Consider the following 17,281-nt stretch of genomic DNA (forward strand, 5'->3'; position numbering starts at 1 on the left):
CTGCACTGTATACGCATAGCTCAAAACTATATCTGATTTTAAGGGACTGTCCCTGATTTGGAACAAAGTCCCTCTGTCCCTCTTTCCTCCCCATTTGTCCCTCATTTTGGTCTGATCTACATAGTTGTATATAAAATGCACTTTTTTAAAAAATACTTCCCAGTGCTAAACCTTTCATCCAAATTTGTAAATTTCAAAAGCTAATATAAAGGAATAGTAGTGGTACAAAAGGCACTTTTGGGTTTAAATAATCATTTTTTTGTATAATTATCCTTTAAGGGGACATGGCGGGGGCTGTTCTCTGCCTACATACTTTTGCTAATAGGTGTACCTCATTCCCATCTTAAGAATTTGAGAAGTATGTGTACGTAGCGCACTCCTCTGAACCCTGCACTCGGTACGTAGCACAGCTCTGAACTCTTCACTCGGTACATAGCACACATCTGAACCCTGCACTCGGTATGTAGCACACTTCTGAACCCTGCACTCGGTACATAGCACAACTCTGAACCCTGCACTCGGTATGTAGTACACCTCTGAACCCTGCACTTGGTACCTAGCACACCTCTGAACCCTGCATTCGGTACGTAGCACACTTCTGAACCCCGCACTCGATATGTAGCACACCTCTAAACCCTGCAGTAGGTATGTAGCTCACCTCTGAACCCTGCACTCGGTATGAGGCACACCTCTGAACCCTGCACTCAGTACATAGCACACCTCTGAACCCCGCACTCGGTATGTAGCACTCCTCTGAACCCTGCAGTAGGTACGTAGCACACCTCTGAACCCTGCACTCGGTACGTAGCACACCTCTGAACCCTGCACTCAGTACATAGCACACCTCTGAACTCTGCACTTGGTATGTAGCACACCTCTGAACTCTGCACTCAGTACATAGCACACCTCTGAACCCTGCACTAGATACGTAGCACACCTCTGAACCCTGCACTCGGTACGTATCGCACCTCTGAACAATGCATGCGGTATGTAGCACACCTCTGAACCCTGCACTCGGTACATAGCACACCTCTGAACTCTGCACTCGGTACGTAGCACACCTCTGAACCCTGCTCTTGGTACATAGCACACCTCTGAACCCTGCACTGGGTACATAGCACACCTCTGAACCCTGCACTTGGTACATAGCACACCTTTGAACCCGGCATTTGGTACGTAGCGCACCCTTGAGCCCTGCACTTGGTCGGTAGTACACCCCTGAACTCTGCACTTTGTATGTAGCCCACCCCTGAACTCTGCACCGTGTGCATAGCGCACCCCTGAAACTTCACTCTGTGAAAAGAGCCCCCCTGAACTCCACACTAAATGCACTCCTGGTATTTATTGCCTCTTTAAGATCCTCCCTAGTGCAATTTGTCCTCACCCAGCATTCAGTGTGGTTTGGTGGGGGGGGGTTGGGATCCTGCACATATTCTCTGAGAAAAAAAGCCCTGGATAGAAGGAAAGGCAACCATAATGCTGATGCAGCCCGTAATGAAATTGAGTTTGACACCCATGCATTAGGAGATCAAGAACATGTTTTCCTTGTTTTAGCAAATTGTGCCATGCTTTAATAGGGAGGTTTTTTGCATTCCTCTGGAAGAACTATGGGTTTAAAGTTCTGTGTATGCAGGTTTTATTTTTTAAAGTTGTAGTAAAGACTAATAACAATTCGTCTTGAAAATTTTCTCCCCACCCCTCCTCCTACCTATCCTGCATAGCCTGTATAAAAAGGAGCAGTCAAAATTAATTTTTTTCAATCCGGTCCAGTCCGGTCACATGATCTAGCAACTCCAGCTAAGGGAGCTCTCAACAACGGGTGTGAATTCCCGGAGCCGTGAAATTACCCATAGGCTCCTATTGCCCGTCTGTTGTCAGTGATCCCTCCTCTCCTCTGCAGCCACCACTCTGTGACATAGGAGAGCTGAAGCTGCTGGATCATGTAAACGGACCAGACCAGAATAAGAAAAGGTATATACACAGGCTATACAGGATAAATAGAAGGAGAGGGGAGTCAACATTATAAGATAAATTGTTATTAACTTTTTTCTTCCACTTTAATCCCTTTTTTATCGGTTTAACTCAATGAACTTGGGTCTTTTTTCAATCTGAATAACTATTTACACACACACAAGTTAAACCAAGTGATGCTGTCCGCTGCCAAAAAATAAAAAGTAAAATAATCGTGTATCAAAACCCTAAAAGAGATGCCGCAAACACAGATTTTGTCCCCACAAAAATAAGTACTAAAACAAAAATATTTTGTGCTTGCGCTCCTAGAGAAATTCCATAAACACCTTCTTATAGTATTGTAACCAAAACGAAGTAAGTGCAAAATAAATCAACCTTAATATCAACACAAAATGAAAAACATAAAATAAATGTGCAATCTCAAGTGAGTCAGTGCAATGTGTTTAACTACAGCAATATTGCAATATAAGTCCAGCAATAAATAGTTCCCAAAAGCAAGCCCAAAGCTCAGAAGAAGATCATGTGCATGTGTTAGAAGCTCTTCACCTTCATAAATGAATTGCTCCGAGCGCTAAAGAAGTGATCCTCCACCGCCTAAATTGCTCACTCACCTTGTGAGTGGACCCATAAACAAGAACAGGTCAATCAAGCATATCAGGACCGCATCAATAGTGCAATAATCCTTCAGCTTAGGTCATCAGCTTGGATCCTTTTTAAATGTAAACGGCAACCACGACTGGCCCCAATCTCCAAAAGGTACATCATATATAGGGAAAGAAAACAGCCGTATATAGTGTAGTATGCTCCTTTATTGTTAAAAAAACTTCTACTACTCACATTTCATACAATGAAAAACAGCATAAATAATTGCCTGTATAGGCTCTTACATAAGTTCAGAGAACACATGATCCAGTCTGAGAGTGACGTCACCTGGCTCCACCTCCACACGTTACGCCACTACCCATATGGCTTCCTCAGGAAGTGTTCTTGTTTATGGGTCCACTCACAAGGTGAACGAGCATTTAAGCTGGGGGAGGATCACTTGTTTGGTGGTGGAGCACTTAATATATGAGGATAAATAGCCTCTAACACATGCACATTATCTTCTGAGCTTAGGACTTGCTTTTGGAAACTAACTATCGCTGGACTTATTTTGTAATATTACTGTAGTTAAACACATTGCACTGATTCACTTGAGATTGCACATTTATTTAATGTTTTTTTATTTTTGCTGATATATAGGTGTATTTAGGTGTATAGGTGTATTTATTTTGCACTTACTTAGTTTTGGTTACAATATTATAAGAAGGTTTTTATGGAATTTCTCTAGCAGCACAAGTATATTATATTTTTGTTTTAGTATTTACACACACACGCGCATACAGACGCACACACCTATCAAGTGTCATAGCAGTCAGTTTAACAGTGAATAATTAAACTGTCACTCAGTACATCACATGGAAAATACCCCAAGGAAAGCAACCTGATATTCTGAAAAATAATTCTGCCTTTCAGCAGATTTTACTTCCAGTGGCCTGGTGCCCCGGACACATAACTCAAGATAATGTTGTACAGAGGATGCAGAGAAGGAAACACAAATGCAATCTCATTAAGAAGTAGCTGCAAGACAGGGGAATCATGCAAAATAAACACCCAAATCCTTCACTAAAAAGTCTTATCTCATGAAGTGAAATCAAAGGCTGCAGAAAACTAACAAGATATTTCATTAATTTTTTTCTAGATACTGCTACAAGTGTTCTCTATGCTTTTTTTTCAATCTGAGAGGGCAAAAAGAGAAGCAATGATAATCTGTACACTGCAATAGCTACTAGCAACCAATCATATTTCAGTTTTCTGCAGTTAGATCTGTGCAAAGTTACTTTAGAAATATAAACATGTTACATTTACTAAAGGGACTAGCTATTACCTTTATTAGCCACAAACGCCCTCCTCTGTGCACCCCTCTAATTTAGCTTCACTTTGTTACAGTGACATGACATCAGGACTAAGCCTTGTCTAAATACCAGTCCCCTATCCGATCAATACACTTTATTTGTCATTAAAGTGTGTCTAAAGAAAATACTTTTTTTTTCAATCTACTGATCTGACTAGAAGAACTCCTGAAGAAGTCTATTCCACATTTTCAAAGCTCTTACTCTGAATAAGCCTTTTTGTAGACAGAGGTTTAGTCTCTTTTTCTCCAGATGCAAAGCGTGACCCTTACTTTAGGTACCATTTATGAATTTTTACATAGCGATCCTATCCCTCCATAAATGTCTCTTCTAAAGGGAGAATACTGTAAATTCAGTTCCTCACAGCTGAGAGCCTTCATGCCTCTTTAGTTTAGTTGCCCTTCTCTGAACTCTCCTTAGTTCTGCAACCAAAAAGGATGTAAACACGTGGCCATAGGCTCCTTTCACACTTCTGTGACTTGGGGTCTGAATTGTGAGACCCCAAGTCGCAGAACACGTGAATTTCAATGTATGTCTATGACATATGTTAATTAAGTGCTACACTTGTGCAATTTTTATGACAGCCGTTCCTACTGATACTACTGAAGTTGCTGCTACTTCAGAAAAGCTTCCTGCACTACATTATTGTTGGGATCCTTCCAGAGCCTGGACTGGATCTGTGACATCAGCCAACAGCGGGCTTTAGACTTCTCTTTTGAAAAGTGAAGATTTGTTTTTTTATAAAAAGAGCATCCAGAAATTGTGCAACTGCAGCCAACTTTTTTTTAGTTTTTTTGTTTTTTGTTTTTTGTTTTCATTTTGGACAGAGTAGAGAAAGATTAGAACACCTGTCCGGTTTTATTTATCCTGGTAACCATTTTGACCAGGACTGAAAGTGAAGGGAAGTCCCAAATTTTATAGTTATCACAAGATCAGAAATGGGAGAAATCTTCTAATAGGGACATTTATTTTAGTGACAATTGTCTAAGTGGGCAATTCGCTCACTTTTGAGAGATTTATATTCACTTCCTGTTGTGTCTAATAGAAGGTATAACCCTTTCCTACTCTATCCAAAATAGAAAAAAAAAACTAAACTTTAGATATACTCTAAAGTGTATCTTTAGCCAACCTTTTTGCTGACATCTCCATCGCATCACACACAGGTTGAATTCATCCACCCTGCTCAATCTTCCAGAACGTTCATCTATAAATTTGAGTTCCTCTCTCTTTTTTTATTCTTCTGTTAATCCATGACAAGACAACTTGTCTCATGCAGTAAACTTGAGGAGTTCATCAGAAGCATGAGTGACATTATATTTGTGCGAACCTCTTCCCTAGGAAATGCTATGGGTCTATAATGAGTGTTATTCTAGTTCAATGCCTGCTTGTTTGCCCATGCAGATGTGGTATCTGCTGTGTCAGAACATCAGGGAAGATTCCTTGCTGTGTGGTTTCACCCTCTTACAGTCTCCTTAGGGTCATCTCTGGATACTTGTGTCCCTCTCTGTGGCTGCTGGCTCTGCTCACTGCAGATCCCTAGATTCTCTTCTGCAGGCACTGGGATGCAAACTATACACTCCAGATGCCATCCATACCTTATGGCATGTAGCACTCTCAGTGTACAGAATAGGACAATTTAGCTGGGCTCCTCTGTAGGCAGAGGAGCTGGGGTAATTTGTTTGTGTTAGCTGGGCAGAGCTCCAAGGGCTGGGTCTCTGTTACCTCCCCTGGCTTCTAGAACTCGCTGGATAGTTCTGGAACATAGAGGGTGGAGGCACAGAGACTAAGCCTGAATATTTATAGAGCCTCCTCCAATCCTTGGGTAGGTAGGGCCCAGTAGGTGGGAAGATGGGCAATACATGTTCTGGAGTCTGGCCATGTGAGCAGTAGAGTCCAGGGTCCAGTTGCCTGGAGGAGACCCCTGTGCTGAAGGGCTCTGCCCCTAGGCAGAGGGAAGAAGCTAGTAGAAGAGAGAGAGCTGAAGACTCACACTTCTTTCCAGCCTCAGCTAGACATAGCTGGAGCTACCCTGACAGTCAGGAGCTGGGCCTGTTCAGCAGCCTCCTGGACTTTAGGATCATTTGAGAGGGACTGAGTTAGTAACCTTCATTCTTCACACCCCAAGCTTGGACAGAGGAGGGGCAGCAAGGTGCAATACTCTGCTAGACTGTAACCAGGAAGCAGCTTATAAACAGTTCAGTCGTTAAAGCCATCCTACATCTCTAGCTTGGGTCCAAAGTCAGCCAGGTGCATCAGCATTTCCTTATGGATCAGCACCTGCACTCAACAATTGGGACATTCTTTTTGTTATTGAGTCAGCTGATCCATCAATACTACTAGAGGACAGCATATTGATGTTAACGAATTAGATCATTCCTAGCAGCCAGAGACAGTATCAGGTCCTTAAGTTTGTTTTCAGGTTTCACAGTTCTGGGCATCCCATGCTTCCATCCCCATCCAAGTTTTAACTACCTAAATAAACAAAAACACAACAAAATACCCTGGACTGGTTCATCATTTATAATGTCTGGCTGTGTGTAAGGAAGGGCCTGAAAATCCTGCGGCCCTTACAGGGGTAGCACTACAAGTGTATGCACAGTAGCCCGTGCAGCCCTGTAGAAACTTTTTGAATGCACAGGTGTGCACACTATGCTTTACAAAGGCATAGTCAGCACTATCTCAGAATGTCACACAATCTAGATGCCATGTGGGTTTCTCTGTGTCTCCACATGGATGCCCCGTGAAGGATACTGCAGGATAAAACCCTATGAAAATCTTGCCTGGAGGAAAGTTTCCAGAGAGAAAGAGGCAGATAACAGAGAAGTAGTCTCTCTAATCAGACAAGTTATTTGGAATTTTTTTTTAAGGCATTTTCTGCAACAGCACCATTAGACAGACCTTGCAACCAGTCACTGAAGGGAAAACTGTCTTAGACAGTTCACCCGGAAGGGAGTCTAAAGAAGAAGCCATTTCCCCTCACGTTCTTACTCAGTGACAATGATCATTAATAAATACAAATAAAGGGTACATTTTCCTGATGGGAACAAAGTATGTAGCACACCTAAAGAAATCATTACCAAGTAAAATATCACTAGGAAATTATTTAAATTTTTACCGTGCATCAAGTTTGTAAATCCTCCAAATCATTATTAAAAATTGACTTTTTTGGAGAGCTTTCTGAACAATTCCTCACTTGTCCCTTCTACTGGAGCAACGAATCCCGCTAAACCATCCCTGCCTAATCTCCCATATGTTTCTGAATATATTAGCAGGGCTGAAAGGTCTAATCTTTTCCTCCCTCGGGAGCTGTCATCCAGTTTCCTTTTATGAAATCAGCTTCAATCACTACATGATTGACTGATAGTTTTGTAACTGAAGATAGCACAAACCTTCTCACATCGCTGTGACCTGAATGAAGTAATTTAGACTAGCCATTATGGCTATGATATGCTAAGGGTTTTCATAACCTGTCTGGGGAGTAAGCGAACCTAGAATCTGAAATCTATTAAATGATATATAAACCCTCACCTTGTAAAGCTATCCATTAAGTTAAAAAAAATAAATAAAAGGCAAAACATTTGTGTATACATATAAAAAACATTATAAATACTGGTTTTCCTTTTTTTAATAAGTGATTACATAGCCTTTGTTTTCAGCTGCATAAGGAGCTCAGAGACCTAGGGGAGGAGAAACAGCAGCACACTGCTCTTCCCAGTGAATGACTGTGTGTATGTGCATATCAGGGCATGCAGTCAGGGGAGGCAGGTGAGGCAGAGCCATGAACATTTTTTAATCAAGCTTCAAGGGTTGTAAGTCGGTGACCTGAGGTCACAGAGACCCCATTTGTGTGGTAGGTAGCCGAAATGTTACCCCGCCACTGGTAAAAATTTGGGGCTCCTACGACCTATGGTTCCGGAGATATGGGGCTCCTTGCGCAGCCTGTCAGAAGCTACATACAGAGCGGCCAGTTTAAATACAAGCTGACACACTCTGTTTGCAGTAGACTGAGAGGATGAGCTCACAGTGCCTCTCACCTCTTGTCAGAGGCACTGAGCTCAATGGAAAGGTTGGGGTCTTGGACCAATGGTAAAGTACCATTAGCCCCAGCTGTCCAATAAAAATGCTGCAGTGGAGGCATGCCTCTCACTGCAGTGTCATAGAAGGGGCATGTGTCTAAAAGACAAATGTTCCCTTCCAGCCCAGCCCTCTTAACTTGAAGGAAAGATATAAGATTTACCCACAATTCCGTGTTTTTCTCACACAGTTAAGAGGGGGAATGAGAATCTGCAGCTTTTGAAAAAGTCAATAATCAAGCTCAATAAAATATTATTATGCTATATGTTATAAGATAATATTTTATTATTTATCTATTTACTGTGAAATTACTGGTTGGAAGTTATAACTTCAAACTTCAGTTATTTGTCCATTAAGCCACCTGCTTGAGTACAGTTTTGAAATGAAAATATAGTAAATTACATTAAAAACAATATATAATAATTATTTGTAGATTACTTATGGTAATTAACCCCTTGCCACCCAGGCCAATTCTGACACTTCTCTCCTACAAGTAATAATCATAATTTTTTGCTAGAAAATTACTCAGAACCCACAAACATTATATATATTGTTTTAGCAGACACCCTACGGAATAAAATGGTGGTCATTGCAACTTTTTATGTTAAACGGTATTTGCGCAGCAATTTTTCAAACGCGTTTTTATTGGAAAAAACTGTTTCATGAATATAAAAAAAAACACATTAAAGATAACCCGATTTTTTGTATAATGTAAAAGATGGTGTTACGCCAAGTAAATAGATACCTAACATGTCATGCTTTAAAATTGCTCACACTTGTGGAAAGGCGCCAAACTTCAGTACTTAAAAATCTCCGTAGGCGAGGCTTTAAAATAGGTAAGCGGAGAGACTGGGGCTGTGGGAAACACATGTGGCAGCTTTTACATATAGGTAGTATAACAATCCCAAATAAAAAAGACAAAATGTGTAGCGCCACTATATAATAAGCAATACAAAGAGAACAGGATACTTTTTCCAACAGGTACATGGTACAGCAGGCACATTTCAGGAATATGAAATGTTTGGGTAACAAATTCTTTATACCATACAGTTGAACATGTTTATCTGCTTGCCAACTGCCCTATAGCAGTTTTACTGCTACAGGGTGGCAGCTGTGCGCAGGATCACTTATATACGTGATCCTGCACTTCCAGATGGGGGGCGCGATTGCTAGGCACCAGTGGCTCGCCCCCGCTGTGATTACACACAGCAAGAGCTGATCGATGGGGACCACGGATTCAATGTCTGCCGGCATCCTTTGATCGCCCCTGATGTTATCCCCTTCCCAGCCAGTGTCATTAGTACAGTGACAGTGCATATTTTTTAGCACCGATCACTGTATTAGTGTGACTGGTCCCCAAAAAGTATCAAAAGTGTCAGTAAGTGTCCAATTTGTCTGCCGCAATATCGCAGCCCTGCTATGTCACTGATCGCTGCTATTACTAGTAATAAAATAAATAAAAATATCCCATAGTTTGTAGACACTGTAACTTTTGCGCAAACCAATCAATATACGCTTATTGGGATTTTTTTACCAAAAATATGTACAGTGCCTTGAAAAAGTATTCACACTCCTTGAAATTTTCCACATTTTATCATGTTGCCACCAAAAACGTAAATGTATTTTATTGTGATTTTATGTGATAGACCAAAACAACGTGGCACATAATTGTGAAGTGGAAGGAAAATGATAAATGGTTTTCACATTTTTTCTACAAATAAATATCTGAAAAATGTGGAATGCATTTGTATTCAGCCCCCTTTACTCTGATACCCCTAACTAAAATCTAGTGGAACCAATGGCTTTCAGAAGTCACCTAATTAGTAAATAGAGTCCACCTGAGTGTAATTTAATCTCAGTATAAATATAGCTGTTCTGTGAAGCCCTCAGAGGTTTGTTAGATAACCTTAGTGAACAAACAGCCTCATGAAGGCCAAGGAACACACCAGACAGGTCAGGAATAAAGTTGTGGAGAAGTGTAAAGCAGGGTTAGGTTATAAAAAAAAACATCCCAAGCTTTGGACATCTTACGGATCACTGTTCAATCCATCATCAAAAAATGGAAAGAGTATGGCACAACTGCAAACCTACCAAGACATGGCCATACATCTAAACTCACAGGCCAGGCAAGGAGAACATTAATCAGAGAAGCAGCCAAGAGGCCCATGGTAACTCTGGAGGAGCTGCAGAGATCCACAGCTCAGGTGGGAGAATCTGTCCACAGGGCAACTATTAGTCATGCACTTCACAAATCTGGCCTTTATAGAAGAGTGACAAGAAGAAAGCCATTGTTAAAAGAAAGCCATAAGAAGTCCCGTTTGCAGTTTGCGAGAAGCCATGTGGGAGACAAAGCAAACATGTGGAAGAAGGTGCTCTGGTCAGATGGGACCAAAATTGAACTTTTTGGCCTAAAAGCAAAATGCTATGTGTGACGGAAAACTAACACTGCACATCACCCTGAACACACCATCCCCACCGTGAAACATGGTGGTGACAGCATCATATTGTGGGGACTGGGGATGCTTTTCTGCAGCAGTGACAGGGAAGCTGGTCAGAGGTGATGGGAAGATGGATGGAGCCAAATACAGGGCAATCCTAGAAGAAAACCTGTAATGACCTGTACACACTAGTAGAAATTCCGCCAGCAAAAGTCAGATTAGAGCTTTTGGTTCGAAAATGCGACTGTGTGTATGCTCCATTGGACTTTTGCTGGCGGAATTCCAACCAGCAAAAGATTGAGAGCATATTCTCAATTTTTCGGTCGGAAAAAGTGCCGATCAGAAATTCTGATTGTCTGTATCAATTACGACGCGCAAAATTCCTACACATGCTAGGAAACAATTCGACGCATGCTTGGAAGCATTGAACTTCATTTTGTTGGCTCGTCGTAGTGTTATACATCACCGCGTTATTGGCGGTCGAAAGTTCAGCGAACTTTTGTGTGACCGTGTGTATGCAAGCCAAGCTTGAGCGGAATTCCGTCGGAAAAACCATCCAAGATTTTTCCGACGGAAATTCCGCTTGTGTGTACGCAGCAGTAGAATCTGCAAAAGACTTGAGACTGGGGTGGAGGTTCACCTTCCAGCAAGGCAACGACGTACACATACAGCCAATGCTACAATGGAATGGTTTAGATGAAAGCATATTCATGTGTTAGAATAGCCCAGTCAAAGTCCAGACCTGAATCCAATTGAGAATCTGTGGCAAGACTTGAAAATTGCTGTTCACAGACGCTCTCCATCCAATCTGCCAGAGCTTGAGATATTTTGCAAAGAAAAATGGGCAAAAATGTCACTCTCTAGATGTGCAAAGCTGGTAGAGACATCCCCAAAAAGACTCGCAGCTGTAATTGCAGTGAAAGGTGGTTCTACAAAGTATTGACTCAGGAGGGCTGAATACAAATGTATATCACACTTTTCACATATTTATTTGTAAAAAATGTTGAAAACCATTTATAATTTTCCTTCCACTTCACAATTATGTGCCACTTTGTGTTGGTCTATCTGACAGAGCTTGAGCTATTGCAAAGAAGAATGGGCAAACATGGTAATCTCTAGATGTGCAAAGCTGGTAAAGACAGTCACATACCCAAAAAGACAAAGTATTGACTCAGGGGGGCCTGAGCGCAAAAAATAAAAACCGCAGTGGTGATCAAATACCATCAAAAGACAGCTCTATTAGTGGGAAAAAAAGGACATACATTTTATTTGGTTACAGTGTCACATGACTGCGCAATTGTCAGTTAAAACAACGCAGTGCCACATCGCAAAAAATGGCCTGGTCTGGAAGGGGGGTAAATCTTCCAGAGGTCAAGTGGTTAAATAGCATTTCTTTGCAAATTAAAGCGTATGTAAAACCAATACCTTTTTTTTTTTGTATGGAGTAAAACCCCTGTCAGCTTATTTTATGCTGTTTTGTCCAGTTGAAGAGATATCCCTTCACTTCTTGGCTCACAGAACAGGAAGTGAAAGACAATCTCTAAAAAGTGAGGGAATGCAGTTCTTGTTCTGGCGATGACTGTACCATCTTCGATTCCCCCTCACTGTCTATTTCGGTCAACTGGACAAAACCAGAGAGTGAATAAAGAGTAAATGTGAGCAAAAAGGTTTCCTAATTCTAAAAGCCGGCCATAAATGGTTCGAAAATTTGTCCGGTTCAACAGGGAATTTTGATCCATGTATGGGCACTGCGGTTGTACGGAAGTCAATTTACGGGCCAACTTCTGCACAATTGCCGTGGCAGATTTTCCCACCTCGATCTGCACTGCAAGCTATAACCCGCAATGCTGATCAGTGTATTCTGACGACGGGGAAGTCTCAGCGGGAAGGTTTCTCTCATCCCCCTTGGTCAGTTTTGGTTTTTTTGTTCAACCCGCTGCATAAACGAAAGAAAAGCAGAGTTATCTATGGCCAGCCTAAGTCCATGCAAATACCAATCTTTGGAAAAATTATTGTTTGCTTTGGGGATCTGAAGTAACTTCTGGAAAGGGTATACAGAAACAATGCAGGGGCTCTATTGCACCTTATTGTTCATACTGTACAGAATCATTGTCAAACTGTTCCTTAAATTGCAGCTGAGGTACACAAAGAAAAAACTGCTAGAAGGTAGAATTGTTTTTGGCAGAAGAAAAAGTCTCTCCTCCCAAACATGTTTTCCCTGGCCACTAGCAATGTTTTAGTAAGTGTGCACTGTCTGCAGTGCATGAACAGTGTACATCCATGGCTCATCACTGTAAGATACCAATACTAGAGCCTGGCATGATGTAGTTGTTGGGCGCACATGCAGGAGTTATATCATCAGTGGCTGCCCAATGGTGGAAGTGGAATCACACTGGACCTAGGCGAAATGGCAATCAACATAGCAGCATGGGGGGTGAAGTAACTACAGCAAGCCTGGACCTCAATGCTTGCACACTATGGCACCTGGCAGACTTAAACTCACCCTGTCATGACTAGTTCACTTATATGCTAAGCACACCCTCTAAAACTAGACTCGAGCATCTACACACACCTTTCTGGCAGCCCATATGTTCAAATTCCGTTGCTTTGCTGCTCCCTGGCCAATACACTTAAGGTTGTTATTGTGTGCTGCTCTCCCTAACACGTGCTTGTACAGGATGCAGGACCCAGCAGGAGGAACCACAGAGCAGGTATTCAACACATCAGACATGGACCTCCGGAACATAAGTATAGATGCTCTTCTTTAATAGGTTTGTGGTGATCACAAGCCTGTATTATGACAATTTGCATGCTACTATTGCTGACCTTGTAACATTTTGAATAATTGTAAAATTTTCTGTAAAAAAAGTGTTAAAGTGTTGTGAGTACCTATATCCAAAATGCTATGTTTAAAAATATTTGTGGAGGATTTTGTGGACTTTAATGGTACCGTCATAGGGACCTTTAAGGTTGGTGTGCCATCCTGGCCTATGGTAAGCGCTTTTTTTGAATTTATGACATACCTTTGTTATTGTTTTGATTGTTTCTCTATAGCAGTGATGGCGAACCTTGGCACTCCAGATGTTTTAGAACTACATTTCCCATGATGCTCAACTACACTGCAGAGTGCATGATCATCATGGTAAATGTAATTCTAAAACATCTGGGGTGCCAAGGTTCGCATCACTGCTCTATAGATATTTGTGCTCTCTACTCCTGAGAAAGCGGCAATAAGCCACGAAACATGTTGAGAAGAATTTGAATAAGACTTATGAGAAAGACTGTACCATGTTGTCATTTAGTATCACCCTGTATTGATTCCAACTATTAGAAAGCCCTTTTAGTGCTTAATAATTGGCATGTGTATGTATATATAACACCCCCCCACACACATTTTTTTAATTATCAATTTTGTAATAAAATATGTTTTTATAACTAATTACTGGTGTCTATGGCAGTACCATTAAAGTCCACAAAAGCCTGCACAAATATTTTTAGACCTTGCTGACTGCCTGGCTGCCTCTCATTTCAATAGCTGTGCATCACTGGCCCTGAACAAACATGAAACAAGTCAAAGGGAAATTAGAACTGATCAGTACAATTTTTATGACGTAATGACTAGGAAAGTATATAAGCCTTTGGATCAACATGACAGCCAGGCAACTAACATTAGCATAGTAAAAGAATAGCAGTAGCAGCCTCCTTGCTTCTTTATATGTTCCTTTCAAGTAAATATCACACCTCACTACATCACCTTAATTTTAAATGGCTTTATTTCTGATAAACTATTGTAATATTTACAAAAAACAGCATTATACTTTTGTTTATTGTCCCCTTTTATCTGAACCCCTGGCAGGTTTTAATATTAATTAATGTGGTTGATGGTGACTGTTGGACAAAGTATGTTCACGTCTTAATTACTACACAATGTCTACAGCTCTTTTAATCTGTCACTGACAGATAATAATAATTAGTGCTACATGTTCCAGGAAGTCAGCAACACAACACGGTACACTTGCCACCCATCCTTGGTGTCTGGGGGCAGTCCAGGCTTTGGAGATTTGTCACTTTCAGCGTTTGTCTCTGGAAATCTCCTGATTTTGATCTCATAATAAAATCCCATATTAAATGTATTTTGAATTGTCAACCTTCCTTTTTCAGCTGTCTCAAGGCACACTTCAACCATCCCGCTGAGCAGGTGTAGGCAGTTATATCTGAATCAGCAACAATTTTTTATTCTAATTTTGTTATTGATAATTAAAAGAAAATCAAGGATCCTATAGGCAGGTTGTTTTCCTCTCCTGTGTCATGACTTTGTATTTGTCTGAAGTCTCTTAATTGGCCTCTTTTATTATTGTACAGTACAATATGTTGTCACTCTATAAATAAGGATAATAAAAACAATAAAGAGCCAATGACTGCTACTATGAAATGCGTGACTTACAACCTATTGCTTTATTAAAATAAGTTACTGTTAAATTCTCACTTAGCCTAAACCAAAGTTCCTTTTTGTTTTTTTTTGTTTTGTTTTTTTTTAATCCAAAAGAGTTCTTATGAGTATTAAAAAACTTTACAACATCAATGCTGACAAAGACATACACCGATGTTGTACATATTTAGTAAAAGCATGGTTTTCTTTCAATACTATTTCCACACAGCTCTTCTATTCATGCTATTTGAGGACATTGCTTTCAGGCTTTAATATATGACAATGTTAATGCACAATAAAGAATCTAAAGCTGTGTTCATTTTATGACCCTTTAAATTTGTAAAGTAATTAGGCTTTTTAACTTATTTGTAAGGTGCCATTTCTATTTCAAATTTTATTCCTGAAATTATGTATTTGGTCAGTACATTGGGCACTTACCTGGCTTGATATCACAGGTGAGCTGAACTCCCAGTGGAGCTCCTCCCAGTTCTGCATTGGCGTATTGGAATTCCGGTACTTCACCAATGAAGTGTGCCGCTCTGTCTGACAAACGCACAACACCCTGCTGTCCTTCTGCAGGTGGGCATCCCTCCCCGGTGCACAAAACTCTCCCTCGAGACTTCATGCGGATCCGCAGGGGCAATTTGCATTCAATTCCTTTGCAGTCTTTGGTGGCATTGTTGTTTAGGTGTGGAGCTCCTCCCCAAGTGTCTGTGGTACCTGAAACTTCAGCTCTTGAGGATGCTGAGGGCAGCTGGCTAGCTCTCCCAGGTTGTAAAAAGCCATCACTGCTAGCTGTGTGTTGGTATGAACGAGAAGCTCTGTTGGCTTTGGCTGGGCATCTGGTGCCCACACATGGTTTTTGTTGGTCACTGTCTGTAGAGCCGCTGGTACAGGACGGACCCCCTGTGCATCTCTCCGCAGGGACTTCATAACAAACAAGAAGGAAGAACAGACAACTCAGTCTTGCAGAGGACTGCCAACTCACCATTGTTACCTGCAAATCAAAAAATAAAAATTAAGAACCTTAACTGTTACCCAACAGCCAATTCAACATAATTACTCTGGAATCGAATGCATTATGACATTCAGCTTCTCTAAACAGCTGTGCTGAGATCTTTGGAGAATACAGCTGTGAGCAAGTTCACATCTCTGAGTACTCTGTGACACATAAAATGCATTCTTCCATGCCAACAAAATAGAACCTCTTTAATGTCTCTACATAAAAGCTTTCGGAGCATGTGTTTGCAATTGTCTCTCTTTTAGTGTTCTTGGATTCAAGTATTTTCGTTAAGCTAGAATAGATTTGTAAAGAGACCTTTTTATGGCAGGAATACCTTGGGAAGGCTTGCAGGGTCTAGTCTTCTATGCTGCTACCTCCAATTAATGACTTATCATCTGTGCAGAGTGCTCGCTCTATCCAAGCAAGTGTGACCTCTACAGAGCTACAGGCTGGAGAATGTTATGTGCAACATTCCTCAGATTTCATTAGCTTCAAATTTCTTAGAGACCACCCATTAACCCTCCCCTCACAAGCCTAAATTGTTCTGCAACTTACCTTAAATGAAAGTCTCATTCTGCAGTTCCCTCTACGATTCTTCATTTATATACTGTACAAACAGCCATGCTGGTTTGTGAATTCCATGTCAGCTTTTCAGTCGTTCATTAAGAGTGTCCTGGGTTCCCCCATGCTGTCACTTTGATAGAGGAGAGAAGAATAAGGTTAAGTGTTAGTGACTCCCTCAAATGTAAATCCAAGTTTTAGCCTAATTATGGTAGCCAGGAGCAGGAATGCTTTTCATTGTGTAGTCAATCTTCTCTTTCAGACTGGAGTTGGTAAAACCTTTTTTTTTTTTTCATTACTCTCCAAGGTTCAGCTATATTCAAGATGTTTAAGAGCTATTGGGTTTCAAGACCACTTCCTGCATTTTTGTGGGGATAGATAATTTACTTACAAAAACAAAAACAGAAGCCAAGAATAGGTATATCTCCAACTCTCTCCGTTGACTTCCATATAAATGAAAACATAAGTAGGAATATTTCAACATGTCTATTCGAGGAGAATTTCATCTTTGTTTTCAATGGGGACAGAACAAAGGATCCTGAAGTGTTTCCATGCCAAGTGCTAGATAAAAAAAAATTGGAAAAGGAATTCTCCAGACCTTGTTTAATTTACCATATATCAAACAAAGTCTATGGCTCGCTGGGGGGTTCTACAAACACACCGTGTAAGACATCCCAACAGAGAATGACTGTTGCCTTTTCTGGTTGAGTTTGGAGGATGAGGCAAAGCATGGCATGTGTGAGGACACTCGTGATTGGTAAATGTATGTTTTGCATGAAAAAATTACTTGGAAGCCTCTGAAAACTTAAATTAACACCTGTTAAGTAATTTTATCATTTTTTTCCCAAATTTC

The 17,281-nt window shown here is 40.9% G+C and overlaps 1 protein-coding gene across 3 annotated transcripts in view; it reads right to left on the reverse strand.

Annotated features, from left to right (window-relative positions):
* The window catches only part of LOC141144282 (uncharacterized), a 41,005-nt gene extending 24,129 nt beyond the window's left edge, over positions 1–16,876 (reverse strand). The window contains exons 1-2 of one of the 3 annotated variants that reach the window (XM_073629790.1): positions 16,423–16,876; positions 15,303–15,861 (exon numbers count right to left, since the gene is read on the reverse strand). In XM_073629790.1, the coding sequence (XP_073485891.1) occupies positions 15,303–15,861; positions 16,423–16,467 (604 nt within the window). In that variant the 5' untranslated portion in view covers positions 16,468–16,876. Of the gene's footprint in view, positions 1–15,302; positions 15,862–16,182; positions 16,331–16,422 lie in introns of those variants that run through there. The other 2 variants (XM_073629791.1, XM_073629792.1) reach the window with 2 other exon arrangements.
* Positions 16,877–17,281: the final 405 nt, after the last annotated feature.

This window comes from Aquarana catesbeiana, linkage group LG05 (genome assembly GCF_042186555.1).
Source record: "Aquarana catesbeiana isolate 2022-GZ linkage group LG05, ASM4218655v1, whole genome shotgun sequence".
NCBI lineage: Eukaryota > Metazoa > Chordata > Amphibia > Anura > Ranidae > Aquarana > Aquarana catesbeiana.